We start from the raw sequence: 12,781 nt of genomic DNA on the forward strand, positions 1-12,781 counted from the left end.
CTACATCCGGAGTCCCCCATCTTTGGCAAACAGCCTGAAAAACGTTGGGGTGAGGGGACCATTCTGCCACACAGGGACCGACACTGAGCTGAAGTGAAGACAACAGATTAAGGTATGTGCATATACTCCCTCTAGTGGAGGATTAAAGCATGACAAAAAATGTTCCCTAAGGAAGAAAAAAACCCATAAGTGGGCCTTTTCAGTTCCTTACCTTATCCTCGCTGCAGGATACTGCTGTAACAGAGAGATACAAACTTCACCCATCATGGTGGGCTGCATTAGCAAACCTTCAAGGACTTCGTCCTTTTTATCGGGGCTCCACTGCCTTGGACCTGTATAGCACCCTGCCAGGAAAATCTTTATGTAATGTAAGCATGACCAAAGCCCTGGATCCCGGGGTCCAGCCCTACAAAGAGGCGTTACAGCCAAAACCTCCTATACGAGGCCCAGGTACCATCCACTTTGGCCTCAGTGGCACTTTGGATGGATCTGGTCTGTGGAGGCTATTTACATCCAGCAAGGATCCCTCCTGGAGCTCCTCAGAGCACATCTTCACTTGTGATCAACACCTTAGACACTGGCGAAAAAAACTGAGGTACTCCTGGTAAAAGGAGGGGTTATATAGGGAGTGAACTTCCTCTATTGGGTATGCAAGTGTCCAGCACCTGAAGGTGGCTAGAACCTATATAGTTAATACTGTTCCCTGTGATGTACGATAAAGAAAGTGTGGTGTGCATTTGTATTCAGCCTCCCTCACTTTGTAGAACCAGATTTTGCTGCAATTACAGCTCTGTCAGATTGGATGGAGAGCATCTGTGAACAGAAATTTTCAAGTCTTGCTACAAATTCTTAATTGGATTTAGGTCAGGACTTTTACTGGGCCAGTCTAACACATGAACAGTGGCGGCTGGTGTCAATTTTTTTTTTTTATGCTCTCTGCGGGCATCAAGGTGGCGGCGGCTTCTGTTTCTTCCTTCCTCCTCAGCGGTCAATCAAGACGCTTCTCCTTTCGGCCAATTGGGAAACAGGTCTCCTACCCGCTTCCTGATTGGCCGGGAGGAGGATCAGTGTTTCAATATATATTGAAAAATTCATACGCTATTGTAAACACACCTGGGCAGGCTTGTAGCGCAATGCTCTTTCCCCCGAGCCCACCCTATTTTGAGGCCTATTAGAGGCTCTGGCTCTAATCAGGTGTTTGAAAAAAAACAGCTCCCCCTGCATGGGGGCCGGGCGCATGGTTTGGAGGAGCAGCGCCCGGGCTGCCACTGCACATGAATATGCTTTGATCAAAGTCATCTCATTGTAGCTCTCGCTGTAAATTTAGCTTTGTTGTCCTGCTGGAAGGTGAACCTCCACCCCAGTCTCAAGTCTTTTGCAGACTCTAACGGGCTTTCTTCTAAGATTGCCCTGTATTTGGCTCCATCCATCTTCCCATCAACTCTGACCAGCTTCCCTGTCCCTGCTGAAGAAAAGCATTCCCACAACATGATACTGCCACCACCATGTTTCATGGTGCAAATGGTGTGTTCAGGGTGATGTGCAGTGTTAACTTTCCACCTGCTACGTGAGATGTTCAAATCTTGGGATGTTTTTTTTATAACCTAACCCTGCTTTAAACAAATCTACAACTTTATTCCTGACCTGTCTGGTGTGTTCCTTGGCCTTCCTGATGCAGTTTGTTCACCAAGGTTCTCTAACACTCCTCTGAGGGCTTCACAGATCTTCTGTATTCATACTGAGATTAAATTACACACAGGTGGACTCTATTAACTAAATTAGGCAACTTCTGAAGGCAACTGGTACTATTAGATTTGTTAGGGGTATAGGAGTAAAGGAGGCTGAATACAAATGCATACCACACTTTTCAGATATTTGTAAAACATTTTTAAAACCATATAATAATTTTCCTTCAACTTTATGTGCCACTTTGTCTTGATCTATCCAGAGTTGCATGATTCTGGCCAAATTGAGAATCACAATTTTTTTTTTGCTTAGAAGATCGCGATTCTCAAGGCGTAACATCATATTTCACATTATACAAAAAAAAAAAAAAAAAAACGGGATAACTTTACTGTTGAGCTTTTTATTAATTCATTAAAGTGTGTTTTTACCAAAAAGAAATTACGCTGAAAGACGCTGTGCAAATACAGTGTGACACAAAAACTATAGCAACAGCTGCCATTTTATTCTCTAGAGTCTCTGCTAAAAAAATATATATATAAATATATATATATATATATATATATATATATATATCTATATATATATATATATATATATATATATATATATTGGCGGGTTCTAAGTAATTTTATAGCAAAAAAATACTGATTTTAACTTGTAAGTAACAAGTGTTAGAAAAAGGCTTATGCCGCGTACACACGAGCGGACTTTTCAACATCCAAAGTCCGAAGGACCGAGTCCGTCAGACTATCCAATCGTGTGTGGGCTGCAACGGACTTTTGATTCACCAAAGTCTGACGGACTTTAGAATATGGAACATGCTTCAAATTTTCCCGAAGGAACTCCGCCGGACCCGGTCCCCTTCGAAAACTCCGCTCGTGTGTATGCTACTCCGACGGACTAAAACCGACGCTAGGGCAGCTATTGGCTACTGGCTATGAACTTCCTTATTCGAGTCGGGTCGTACGTCATCACGTTCGAATCCGTCGGAGTTTAGTGTGATTGTGTGTGGCCAAGTCCGTTCGGCCGAAAAGTCTGTCAGAACTCCGTCGGAATTCCAGCAGAACTCCGACGGAACTCCTTTGGAAGTCTGTCGGACTTAAGTCCGCTCGTGTGTACGGGGCATTAGGCCGCATACACACGGGCAGATCGTCTGCCCAACTAAGTTCGTCAGACAATCCGACAGACAGTCCGACAGATGGTCCGTCCAAACTTTTGAATGAACGGACTTGCCCACACACGGCACTTTTTGAGCGGACTAATACAGCGGACTAAGTCCACCATACAATCCGCTCAACTTTTGAAATGAACGGACTCGCCCACACACGCGGAGGAAAGTCCGCTCATTTCGAGCGCGTCTCCAGGTAGGCGGGGCCCACGAAGGAGACGTCGCTGGCCCCGCCGCGGTCTTCTGTCGCCGCTGTCGCTGTCGCCGCCGCCTTCCGTTCTTCTTCTTCTTCCCCAGGAGATGTTGCCTCGACGATCTCTCCGGCCGGAATGCCAGGGACGCGCTGCGCGGCCACTTATATAGTGACAATGGGGCGGTGTCACATGGTATATGTCACATGGGTTGGTCACATGGGTTGATGTCACATGGGGACTATGACATCGTAAGGGGCGTGGTCACCATGTGACACTAACCCATGTGACATACCATGTGACACCGCCCCATTGTCACTATATAAGTGGCCGTGCAGCGCGGCTCTGGCATTCCGGCCGGAGAGATCGTCGAGGCAACATCTCCTGGGGAAGAAGAAGAAGAAGAACGGAAGGCGGCGGCGACAGCGACAGTGGCGACAGAAGACCGGGCCACCGCCTGTAAAAGAGCTAGAAGGAGGCGCGGTGGCCCGGCAGAAGAACCGAAGAGGGGGACAAGACCCCCGAAGTCGGGAGAAGAGGCCGGCGGCGGGGAGGAAGAAAGCCGGACTCCTCCGCTAGCAAAAAAGCTACAAGAAGATAGCGGAGGAGTCCGGCGAGAAGACCCCCGAAGACGGAAGACCCCCGGAGCTGTGCAATAAAATATTTTAACCCTGTGTTGTGTTTTTTTTGTACTTTTTTCACAGGTGAATGGGTAGGGGTACATTGTACCCCATACTCATTCACATAGGGTGGGGGGCCGGTATCCGGGGGCGGATTCCGATAAGCCCCCCGCCCGCAGACCCCGACAACCAACGGCCAGGGTTGTCGGGAAGAGGCCCTTGTCCTCATCAACATGGGGACAAGGTGCTTTGGGGTGGGGGGCCACGCGGCCCCCCCTTCCCCAAGGCACCCCCCATGTTGAGGGCACGCGACCTGGTACGGCTCAGGAGGGGTGGGGCGCTCGCTCGCCCCCCTTTCCTGGCCGGCCGGGTAGCGTGCTCGGACAAGGGTCTGTTGTGGACTTGGGGGGACCCCCACGCCGATTTTTTTCGGCGTTGGGGTTCCCCTTTAAGTCCATACCAGGCGGCGGGGCCCGCGAAGTCTCCGTCGCGGGCCCCGCCTACCTGGATACCCGCTCGAAATGAGCAGACTTTTCTCCGGGCGGGAAAAGTCCGCTCATTTCGAAAGTACAGTGGACTGGCACACACACGAGCGGTCTGTCCGCTCAAACCAAGTTTGGACGGACAATCTTACGGAAATTCCGTAAGACTTTGTTTGTCAGACAGTCCGCTGAAAAAGTCCGCTAAAGCCCACACACGAGCGGACTGTCCGCTGAAATGTGTTTCGGCGGACTAAGTTGGGCAGACAGTCCGCCCGTGTGTACGCGGCCTAAGTCTTTAAGTGGTTAATCTTCCCTCTTTTACAGACCAAAGTTCATTCCTTTGATCTAAAAGGACTACGTTTAACAATGCTTCTTTCTCTATGTCTCTGTCTAAGCGATGTTGTCATAAACTTTTCAGGCTGTTTTTTTTTGTTTTTGTTTTTGTTTTGACAGCTGTCAGCAGTGAACAGAGAACTCTCTGCTCTGCCTTGAATCTGGAAAATGTTAAGATCATGAGAGGGGTAGAATTACGATCTCGATTCTTTAGCGATTAATCGTGCAGCTCTAGGTCTATCACATAAAAGCCCAATAAAATACATTTATGTTTTTGGTTGTAACATGACAAAATGTGGAAAAATTTCAAGGGGTGTGAATGCTTTTTCAAGGCACTGTATCCAAAGCATCCAAATATCCAAAGCAGTACAGTGCTGTACCATGTTAACAAATGTCAGAAAGTAAAAATTATATTACTGTGCTGCAAAGTTGATAACCTCCTCAAGGCAACCAAAGCATACTTTGAAAGGACAACAAGCACATGGGTTAATTTAGTAAAGTGGTAGAAAGAACTACAATGTTCCATGGCAACCAGGTTCACCTTTCCGCAACTTGAGAGCAGTTAGAACACTTTAAGGGTATGTAAAATTAAAAACACTTTTTTGTGTTGGAGGGTGGAGGAAGATCCAAAAACCCTGAGCAGGTTGCAGGAAAGAAAATTGCTAAATTCCACCATCAACACATTGAGCATTGATGGGCGTACCCCTCCCACGGTGCTTTTGTATTCTGACAGCGAGAGGTTTCCCAGCTGTCAGAATACAATGACCACTATAAAAATGGACAGGCTGGTTGTACTAAAGTCAAACAATGGATCGACTTCAGAACAACCAGCTTGCCCATACATAGATCGAAATTTTGCCAGTCCCTGCTGAAGTGGCCCAATTTCAATCCATCTATGGCCGGTTTACGAGGGTGTTTTTTCTTGTTTTGGAGAGATCTCATCTTACGTACTCCTTTTACTGATCTTTACTGTATCAAAAACAGATTGCATTTCAAACCTAAAACATAAATCCAACCTTAAAGTGATATTTTAGTTATAGGAGGATCCTGATGGGCAGCATCTAGCATCTTATGTCTATGTATTATTCCACAGTAAGATCTCTCTGTCTTAACTACTAACTCTGTTTGTGGCTGCTAGGTAGTTAGGGGTTTTCCTAGCTGCCTTGTGTGTTCCAAAACATCCTCTTACATTCTCCATTACATAAAATAACCATTCGAGAGAGAGAGAGTAGCCCCCCCCCCCCCCCCCCCCCAGCATGTGTGTAGGACTGGTAACCAAGGTGTACTGGTCCACACAGATAAAGTAATCAAATCCTCCTTATGTCACCAAAAAGAAACAACACTTTTGTTATATTTTTAAGTAGGCAATAGCAATTAATGTGAGAATAAAGTTACATCATGTGAGTAGGGATGAGCTCAGGCCTGTTAGGATCATACTCTGAACCCACATGATCGAGTTTTTCAGGAAGTTGCCTCTGTTCTGTGCCAATTATCTGCAGCAGATGCATTCCCTGCCCCTTGTATACATGCAGCTGCACTGCACTGGATAATGTAGCCAGGAACTATACTCCTGGCACTGCAGCTCCCATGCAGTGAAGAGATTCTGTCATTTACCCTCCCCTTTCTCTCCCCTTATCCATTAACGGATTGCCCTGTATTTTGTGAACAGAATACAAGACGTTCTATAAAAGGTCAAAGGGAAATGAGGGGCACAAAAACATTATCTCTTTAATGTATGAGAGCTGCAGCTCTTGTCCATTCGCAGAACACTATTATTTTCACAAAATACAAGGCACTCTGTTAATGGACAAGGGGAGATTAAAGAATCTGTTAATGGATAATAGAAGATTTAAGAAAGGATAAACAACAGGCTCCCTTCACTGTACGAGAGCCACGGCACCAGTAGTACAACCATAGCTGTATTATCCAGCAGGTACAAATGAATGAATTATACAGTAAACATGGCTGGGCATTTAATACACTTCAAAAAGGAGGTAACAATTTTTTCACCTCCTATGATTTTATAAAAATATTTGTGGCTGAGGTTCTACTTTAATTGCTAAAACAGATGACCCAAAGTGCTCTTTGTAAAAAAAAAAAAAAAGTCTTAGTTCCCAAAATAAAAATGAACTTCAGCCACCATTATACAATTTTTTTTACCACATGCAAGTACAAACACTGACAATTTAGAGACCAAGGACACATCACTGAAGTTTGTATGGAACAGATTTTTTTTTATTTATAATGATAAATATAGGTCTAACCTTCTTGTGCTCCACTCTGCAGACATGTTCCTGATTCACAGTCTCGTTTCTCTGGGGTAGAAAAAGATTTCAGCTTTACGGCATTCAGGCTTTCAAGAGCACTGCAAGGTTTAGTTAGAGTTTTTAAGACTGAAATGCTGCTTCCAGAATGTGGAAGCCCAGGTGAGTCCTCTTCATTATGCTGGACCTCCTTAAGGGAATCCTGTGTTAAAGAACTTTTAAAGAGAGTGTCATCATCACTTGATAATCCTTCGTGTTGTAAAGCATCAGCTGATTTTAATGCAAACTGACCACAAGAAATGTCTTTTTTATCATTGTAAGGCACAGACATGCTTTTGGACTCGCACAATGCCACAAGCTTTTCTCCTCTACCTTTAATTTCTTCTTTGTGATGATCACAAACATCACTTTCAGGGAGTTCAACAGAAGCAGCAAGTTCATCTGTGATACTTTCTGCTATAGGCAAAATGCAGGTTGTGCAATTAATCGCTTTTTTGCCATTTCCAGTTAATACGGATATGACAGTATCAGGTTTAGATAATAATTTGTTCTCTGAATATTTTTCCTGAATTTTTCCCTCTAAAGTATTGTTTTCTTGATGCGTACCCACAGTTTCTTCTGATGAACATAAACTGTTTTGTGAAAGAGGAGGGTTCATATTTAAATCCCCATCATTCAATTCAGTGAAATCAAAACTGTCCATCAGGTTAAAGGAAATGTCTGTAAAAGAAGTTATATTTTCATTCTCTAAAACCCCATCATCCAGTTTTAATTTATCTGGGTTATGAGAAGAACACATCACTGGGGTAGGAGACTCTACTTGATGTAGAGCCAACTGATGGGAATTGTTTTTACAGTACTTGTTTGCATTATAAGGCTCCTTGTTTGATGGCCTAGTTACATGTTCTAAATCATTTAATTTATGACCGTTCATATGTGGTTTTTCAGCTTCTGTAGTCCATCTATTATCTCCTTTTAGTTCCTCCTGTTTTATTCTATCGTTTTGAAAGCAATTTACAGGGTTTTTGTTGGGCAAGTCATCTGGACTTCCTGACAGCACAAATGTGTCATCGTCATCACCACAATCAGTGCGGGAGACTGAGGGCTGATCTAAGTAAATATCCCATCGACTTTTAACAGGATGAGGTTTTACTGGTGATGGTTCCTGACAGACATTTTCATGTTTTAAGAGAGGACTACATGCAAATGCAGATCCTAAAAGGTCCTTGTCCGGTTTCACTGGTGCTTGATCAATAGGTTGATCCACTACGCTAGTCAATGTTCCTTCTTTATTTGACTGTGACATTAACAGGGCCAAAATTTGTGCTGTGCTTCGTAAACTTTGCTTAGTTTTGTTTTCATCTTCTACTACATTAATAGCAGCAATATTTTCTCTTTCAGGACCCTCATTTTTAATACTTGAAAAATGACTGGTGGGCATATTGCCATTAACTTGTGGTTTTCCACAGGTCACACTGCTCTGCTTTTCACATGTGTAGGAACTGTCATCTGGATGGTATGAGTTTTGCCACGGTAGTGCTCTCACTGTTTCAGCTTTCTTGGTGAAGGAAGCAGCAAAGAGAGGGGATGTAGTAAAGAGCTCTAAAGATGAAGATGCACATCCTTGTACCAGTTGAGATGTCCTCCCTGACGCCTCCACCTCTGGACATGGCTTCTTGGTTACTTCACGGGGACACTGAAAACCCTGAAAAATAATGTGTCTTACATGTAAAAGATAACAAGCCATATATTCCCCCCTTGTTTTTATTCCTATCCATTAGTGGCTTCCGTGGACTCTTACTTGAACAATGAAACCCCTCCAATAAGAAAATACCCGTATATATTGTATTTTCTAAAAAGCGCTTTTAATTAGCTAGAGATTAAATAGCTACATAGAGGTTAGTATTTTTACAAGATGGATCAGTTTTGGTCCAAAGGAAAAAATAAATAAATCAATCACCTCGGTCTAACTCATCATCAGGTCTTGTTAAAGCCACGCACAGACATTTCGAATCCCAGTCAGTTCAGCAGGGACATTTTGTCATGTTACTGCCAAAACGTAAATGTGTTTTATTGGGATTTTATGTGATAGACCAACACAAAGTGGCACATAAATGTGAAGTGGAAGGAAAATTATAAATGGATTTCATTTTTTTTTTTTTACAAATAAATACGTGAAAAGTATGATGTGCATTTGTATTCAGCTTTCCTCTGATACCCCTAACTAAAATCTAGTGGAACCAATTGCCAAAAGTCACCAAATTTGGAAAAAGAGTCCACCTGTGTGTAATTTAAAGCGGGAGTCAGCCGTTTTTTTATTTTTTTTTAAAAGCCAGCAAATACTGCAGCTGCTGACTTTTAAAATAATGACACTTACCCGCCCAGCGCGCCCGTGATGTCGGCACCCGAAGCCGATCTCACAATTGTCTCGGGTGCTGCCGCCGCCATCTTGGGTATGGGAATCAGGAAGTGGAGCCTTGCGGCTTCATTTTCCGGTTCCCTACTGCGCATGCGCGAGTCGCGCTGCGCAATAAGGATGGTCCCCGCTGTCTCTGGGATCCGTGTGTTTCCCAGTAGGCAGCAGGGGACCTTCGGAAAGGGGCGTAGATTCTGCGGAAAGGGGCGTAGCTTCTGCAGAATCTACGCCGGAAGTGGGTGCAGATACCTGTACTGTACAGGTACCTGCACCCCCCTCCCCCCTGAAAGGTGCCAATTGTGGCGCCGGAGGGGGGAGGGTTCCAATGAGTGGAAGCTCCACTTTAGGGTGGACCTCCGCTTTAATCTTCGTAAAAAACATCTGTTCTGTGAAGCCCTCAGAGGTTTGTCAGAATACCTTAGTGAACAATCGGAAGGCCAAGAAACACACCAGACAGGTCAGGAGTAAAGTTGTGGAGAAGTTTAAAGCAGATTTCGGTTATAAAAAATGATCCCAAGCTTTGAACATTTTATGGAGCACTGTTCAATCCATCATCCGAAAAAGGAAAGAGTATGGCACAACTGCAAACCTACCAAGACATTGCTGTGCACCTAAACTCACAGGCTGGGCAAGGAGAGCATTAATCAGAGAAGCAGCCAAGAAGCCCATGGTAACTCTGGAGAAGCTGCAGAGATCCACAGCTCAAGTGGCAGAATCTATTCACAGGGGAACTCTTAGTGGTACACTCCACAAATCTGGTCTTTATGGAAGAGTGGCAAGAAAAAAGCCATTGTTGAAAGAAAGCCATAAGAAGTCCCAGTTGCAGTTTGCAGGAAGCCATGTGGGTGACACAGCAAACGTGGAAGAAAGTGCTCTGGTCAGGTGAGACCAAAATTGAACTTTAAGTAAAAGGCTATGTGTGGCAGAAAACTAAAGCCGCGTACACACGGGCGGACTGTCTGTTCAACTTAGTCCGCCGAAACACTTTTCAGCGGACAGTCCGCTCGTGTGTGGGCTTCAGCTGACTTTTTCAGCGTGCAGTCTGGCGGACTACTAAGTATTTCGGAATTTCCGTAATATTGTCCGTCAGACTTTGGTTTCAGCGGACAATCCGCTCGTGAGTAGGCTAGTTGGACGGACTAAGTATGGCGCATGCTCAGAAAGGATTTACACGGCGGAAGGTTGCATTGCTGTTTATTGGATGTCCTATTTCTAGTCCCGTCGTACGTGCTGTACACGTCATCGCGCAAGCTTTCAACGGACTGTTTGTTCATCGTGTGTGGTCAAGTCCGTTCATTCGAAAGTAGGACGGACTGTCCGTCGGATTGTCTGACGGACTAAGTTGGCCATAGGCCGCGTACACACGCGGGGACTGTTCGCCCAACTTTGTCCGCTGAACAGTGTTTCGGCGGACAGTCCGCTCGTGTGTGGGCTTTCAGCCTTTAGCTTTAAGCCTACACACGAGGGGACTGTTCGCTGAAACAAAGTTTCAGCGGACAGTTTTTCGGAATTTCCGAAAAACCTTGTTCAGCGGACTGTTCGCTGAAACTGTCCGCTGAAACTTTGTTTCAGCGAACAGTCCCCTCGTGTGTAGGCTTGTTCGTCAAACTAAGTTCCGCGCATGCTCAGAAAGGATTTACACGCCGAAAGTTATAATGCAGTGTATAGGACGTCGTATTTTTCGTCCCATCGTACGTGCCGTTCACGTCATCGCGCACGGTTTCAGCAAACTGTTCGTTCGTCGTGTGTGGCCATGTCCGTCCATGGTAATTTTGAGCGGACTGTTTGCTGAAACTGTTTGACGGACAAAGTTGGGCGAACAGTCCCCGCGTGTGTACGCGGCCATACAGTCCGCCCGTGTGTACGCGGCCTTACACTGCACATCACCCTGAACACACCATCCTCGCCGTCAAATGTGGTGGTGGTGACAGCATCTTGTTGTGGGGATGCTTTTCTTCAGCAGTGACAGGGAAGCTGGTCAGAGCTGATGGGGAGATGGATGGAGCCAAATACAGAGCAATCTTAGAAGAAAACCTGTTAGGTCTGCAAAAGAGATTGGGGCACAGGTTTGCCTTCCCGCAGGACAACGACCCTAAACATACAGCCAGAGCTACAATTGAATGGTTTAGATCAAAGCATATTCGTGTGTTGGAATAACACAGTCAAAGTTCCGACCTAAATCCATCCAATCTGACAGAGCTTGAGTTATTCTGCAAAGAATGGGCAAAACTGTCACTCTCTAAATGTGCAAATCCGGTAGAGACATCCTCAAAAAGACTTGCCGCTGTAATTGTAGCGAAAGATGGTTCTACAAAGTATTAACTCGGGGGGCTGAATACAAATGCACCCCACACTTTTTACATTTGTAAAAAAAAAAAATTGAAAACCATTTATCATTTTCCTTCCACTTACTAAATACATTTCCGTTTTTGGTTGTAACATGACAAAATGTGGGAAAATTCAAGGGGTATAATACTTTTTCAAGGCACTGTATATGATGCAATGTAAAAAAACACAAAGGAGAACATTTAAGCTCTTGCTTATTTCAAACAATCATATTGTTTTAGTCTCTAAAGTGCCCTTTAGAGTTTTGGTTAATGTGTATGGTAACTTCAATGGTGGAAGTCAGTAAAAAGTGCTCCGTCAATGACCACAGAATGTCTTCAGACTTCCATGAACAGGATTCACAATGAAAATTGATAACCGGGTGAAAAACTGTAATGAAATGTTCTGAGAGATAACGATAATGCAGAGAAAGTAATTATATTGTACTACTAAATTCCCTTACTGTAAATTTTCTCTTTAAACCAGCTGGAGGACGCAGGCCAGCAGACTTTAAACCGTATCTGTTAGACATGGGTACATCTTTACATTCAGTGTTCCTTTCAGAAGTATTAGTGCTTGCACCTTCTGCTTCAACGGTGATCAGATAGCGTTCACTTTCCAGATCATCGCCAATATTTACCTATAAAAGAAGAAAACTCTGAATAAAATGTATAAAGATAAAGTCTACTTAAAGTGTAATAATTGGTTTAGACGATACATTTCCCTTGATGAAGTCACAATGATTTATCACAACCGCCATTCCACTGATGAAGGTGAATATATGGTAGATCGAAGCACAAAGTAAATACACAATTACATAGTTGTGTTCAGCAGTAATATTACAGTTTTAATGACTACATCTAACCAGTATTAGAAATCAATAATGAAAAGCCTGAGGTGCATTCATGCAAGGTTCCGGGATGAATGCTCATTCCAAAGTAATAAAATTAACCGCTGCCAGCTATCTGAAAATTTTATTTATTCATAAAGCTAACACAGAATGTAAAAAAAAACAACTCCCCTATATAGTTATGAAACCTAAAAACAACACCCACTACCATCATATAAAAACAAGGTAGCTCTGCTCCTGGTTTTCATTGTGTAACATAATATTACAACCCTAGGCACTGTGCAGGCCAGCCACCAGTGTCCTAACACCTGCTGACAAAATTGGTTGATAAGGAGAACATTGGGCACCTCAACAGCATCTTTGTCTGGAAAGAGGAAAAATGACTGCACATGGAGAGCTTCCGATTACCTTTTATTGTTCACAAGGATAACACAAAAGACACCAAA

General features: G+C 44.1%; 1 protein-coding gene across 3 annotated transcripts in view; it reads right to left on the minus strand.

The window, feature by feature from the left end:
- Nucleotides 1–12,781, minus strand: part of ZGRF1 (zinc finger GRF-type containing 1) — a 213,515-nt gene that overhangs the window by 168,160 nt on the left and 32,574 nt on the right. For all 3 annotated transcript variants that reach the window (XM_077476750.1, XM_077476747.1, XM_077476748.1), the window contains exons 6-7: nucleotides 11,949–12,125; nucleotides 6,745–8,449 (exon numbers count right to left, since the gene is read on the minus strand). In XM_077476750.1, the coding sequence (XP_077332876.1) occupies nucleotides 6,745–8,449; nucleotides 11,949–12,125 (1,882 nt within the window). The remainder of the gene's footprint in view (nucleotides 1–6,744; nucleotides 8,450–11,948; nucleotides 12,126–12,781) is intronic.

This window comes from Lithobates pipiens, unplaced genomic scaffold, assembly GCF_037356315.1.
Source record: "Lithobates pipiens isolate NorthernLeopardFrog02 unplaced genomic scaffold, aLitPip1_a1.2 Scaffold_13, whole genome shotgun sequence".
NCBI classification, from domain to species: domain Eukaryota; kingdom Metazoa; phylum Chordata; class Amphibia; order Anura; family Ranidae; genus Lithobates; species Lithobates pipiens.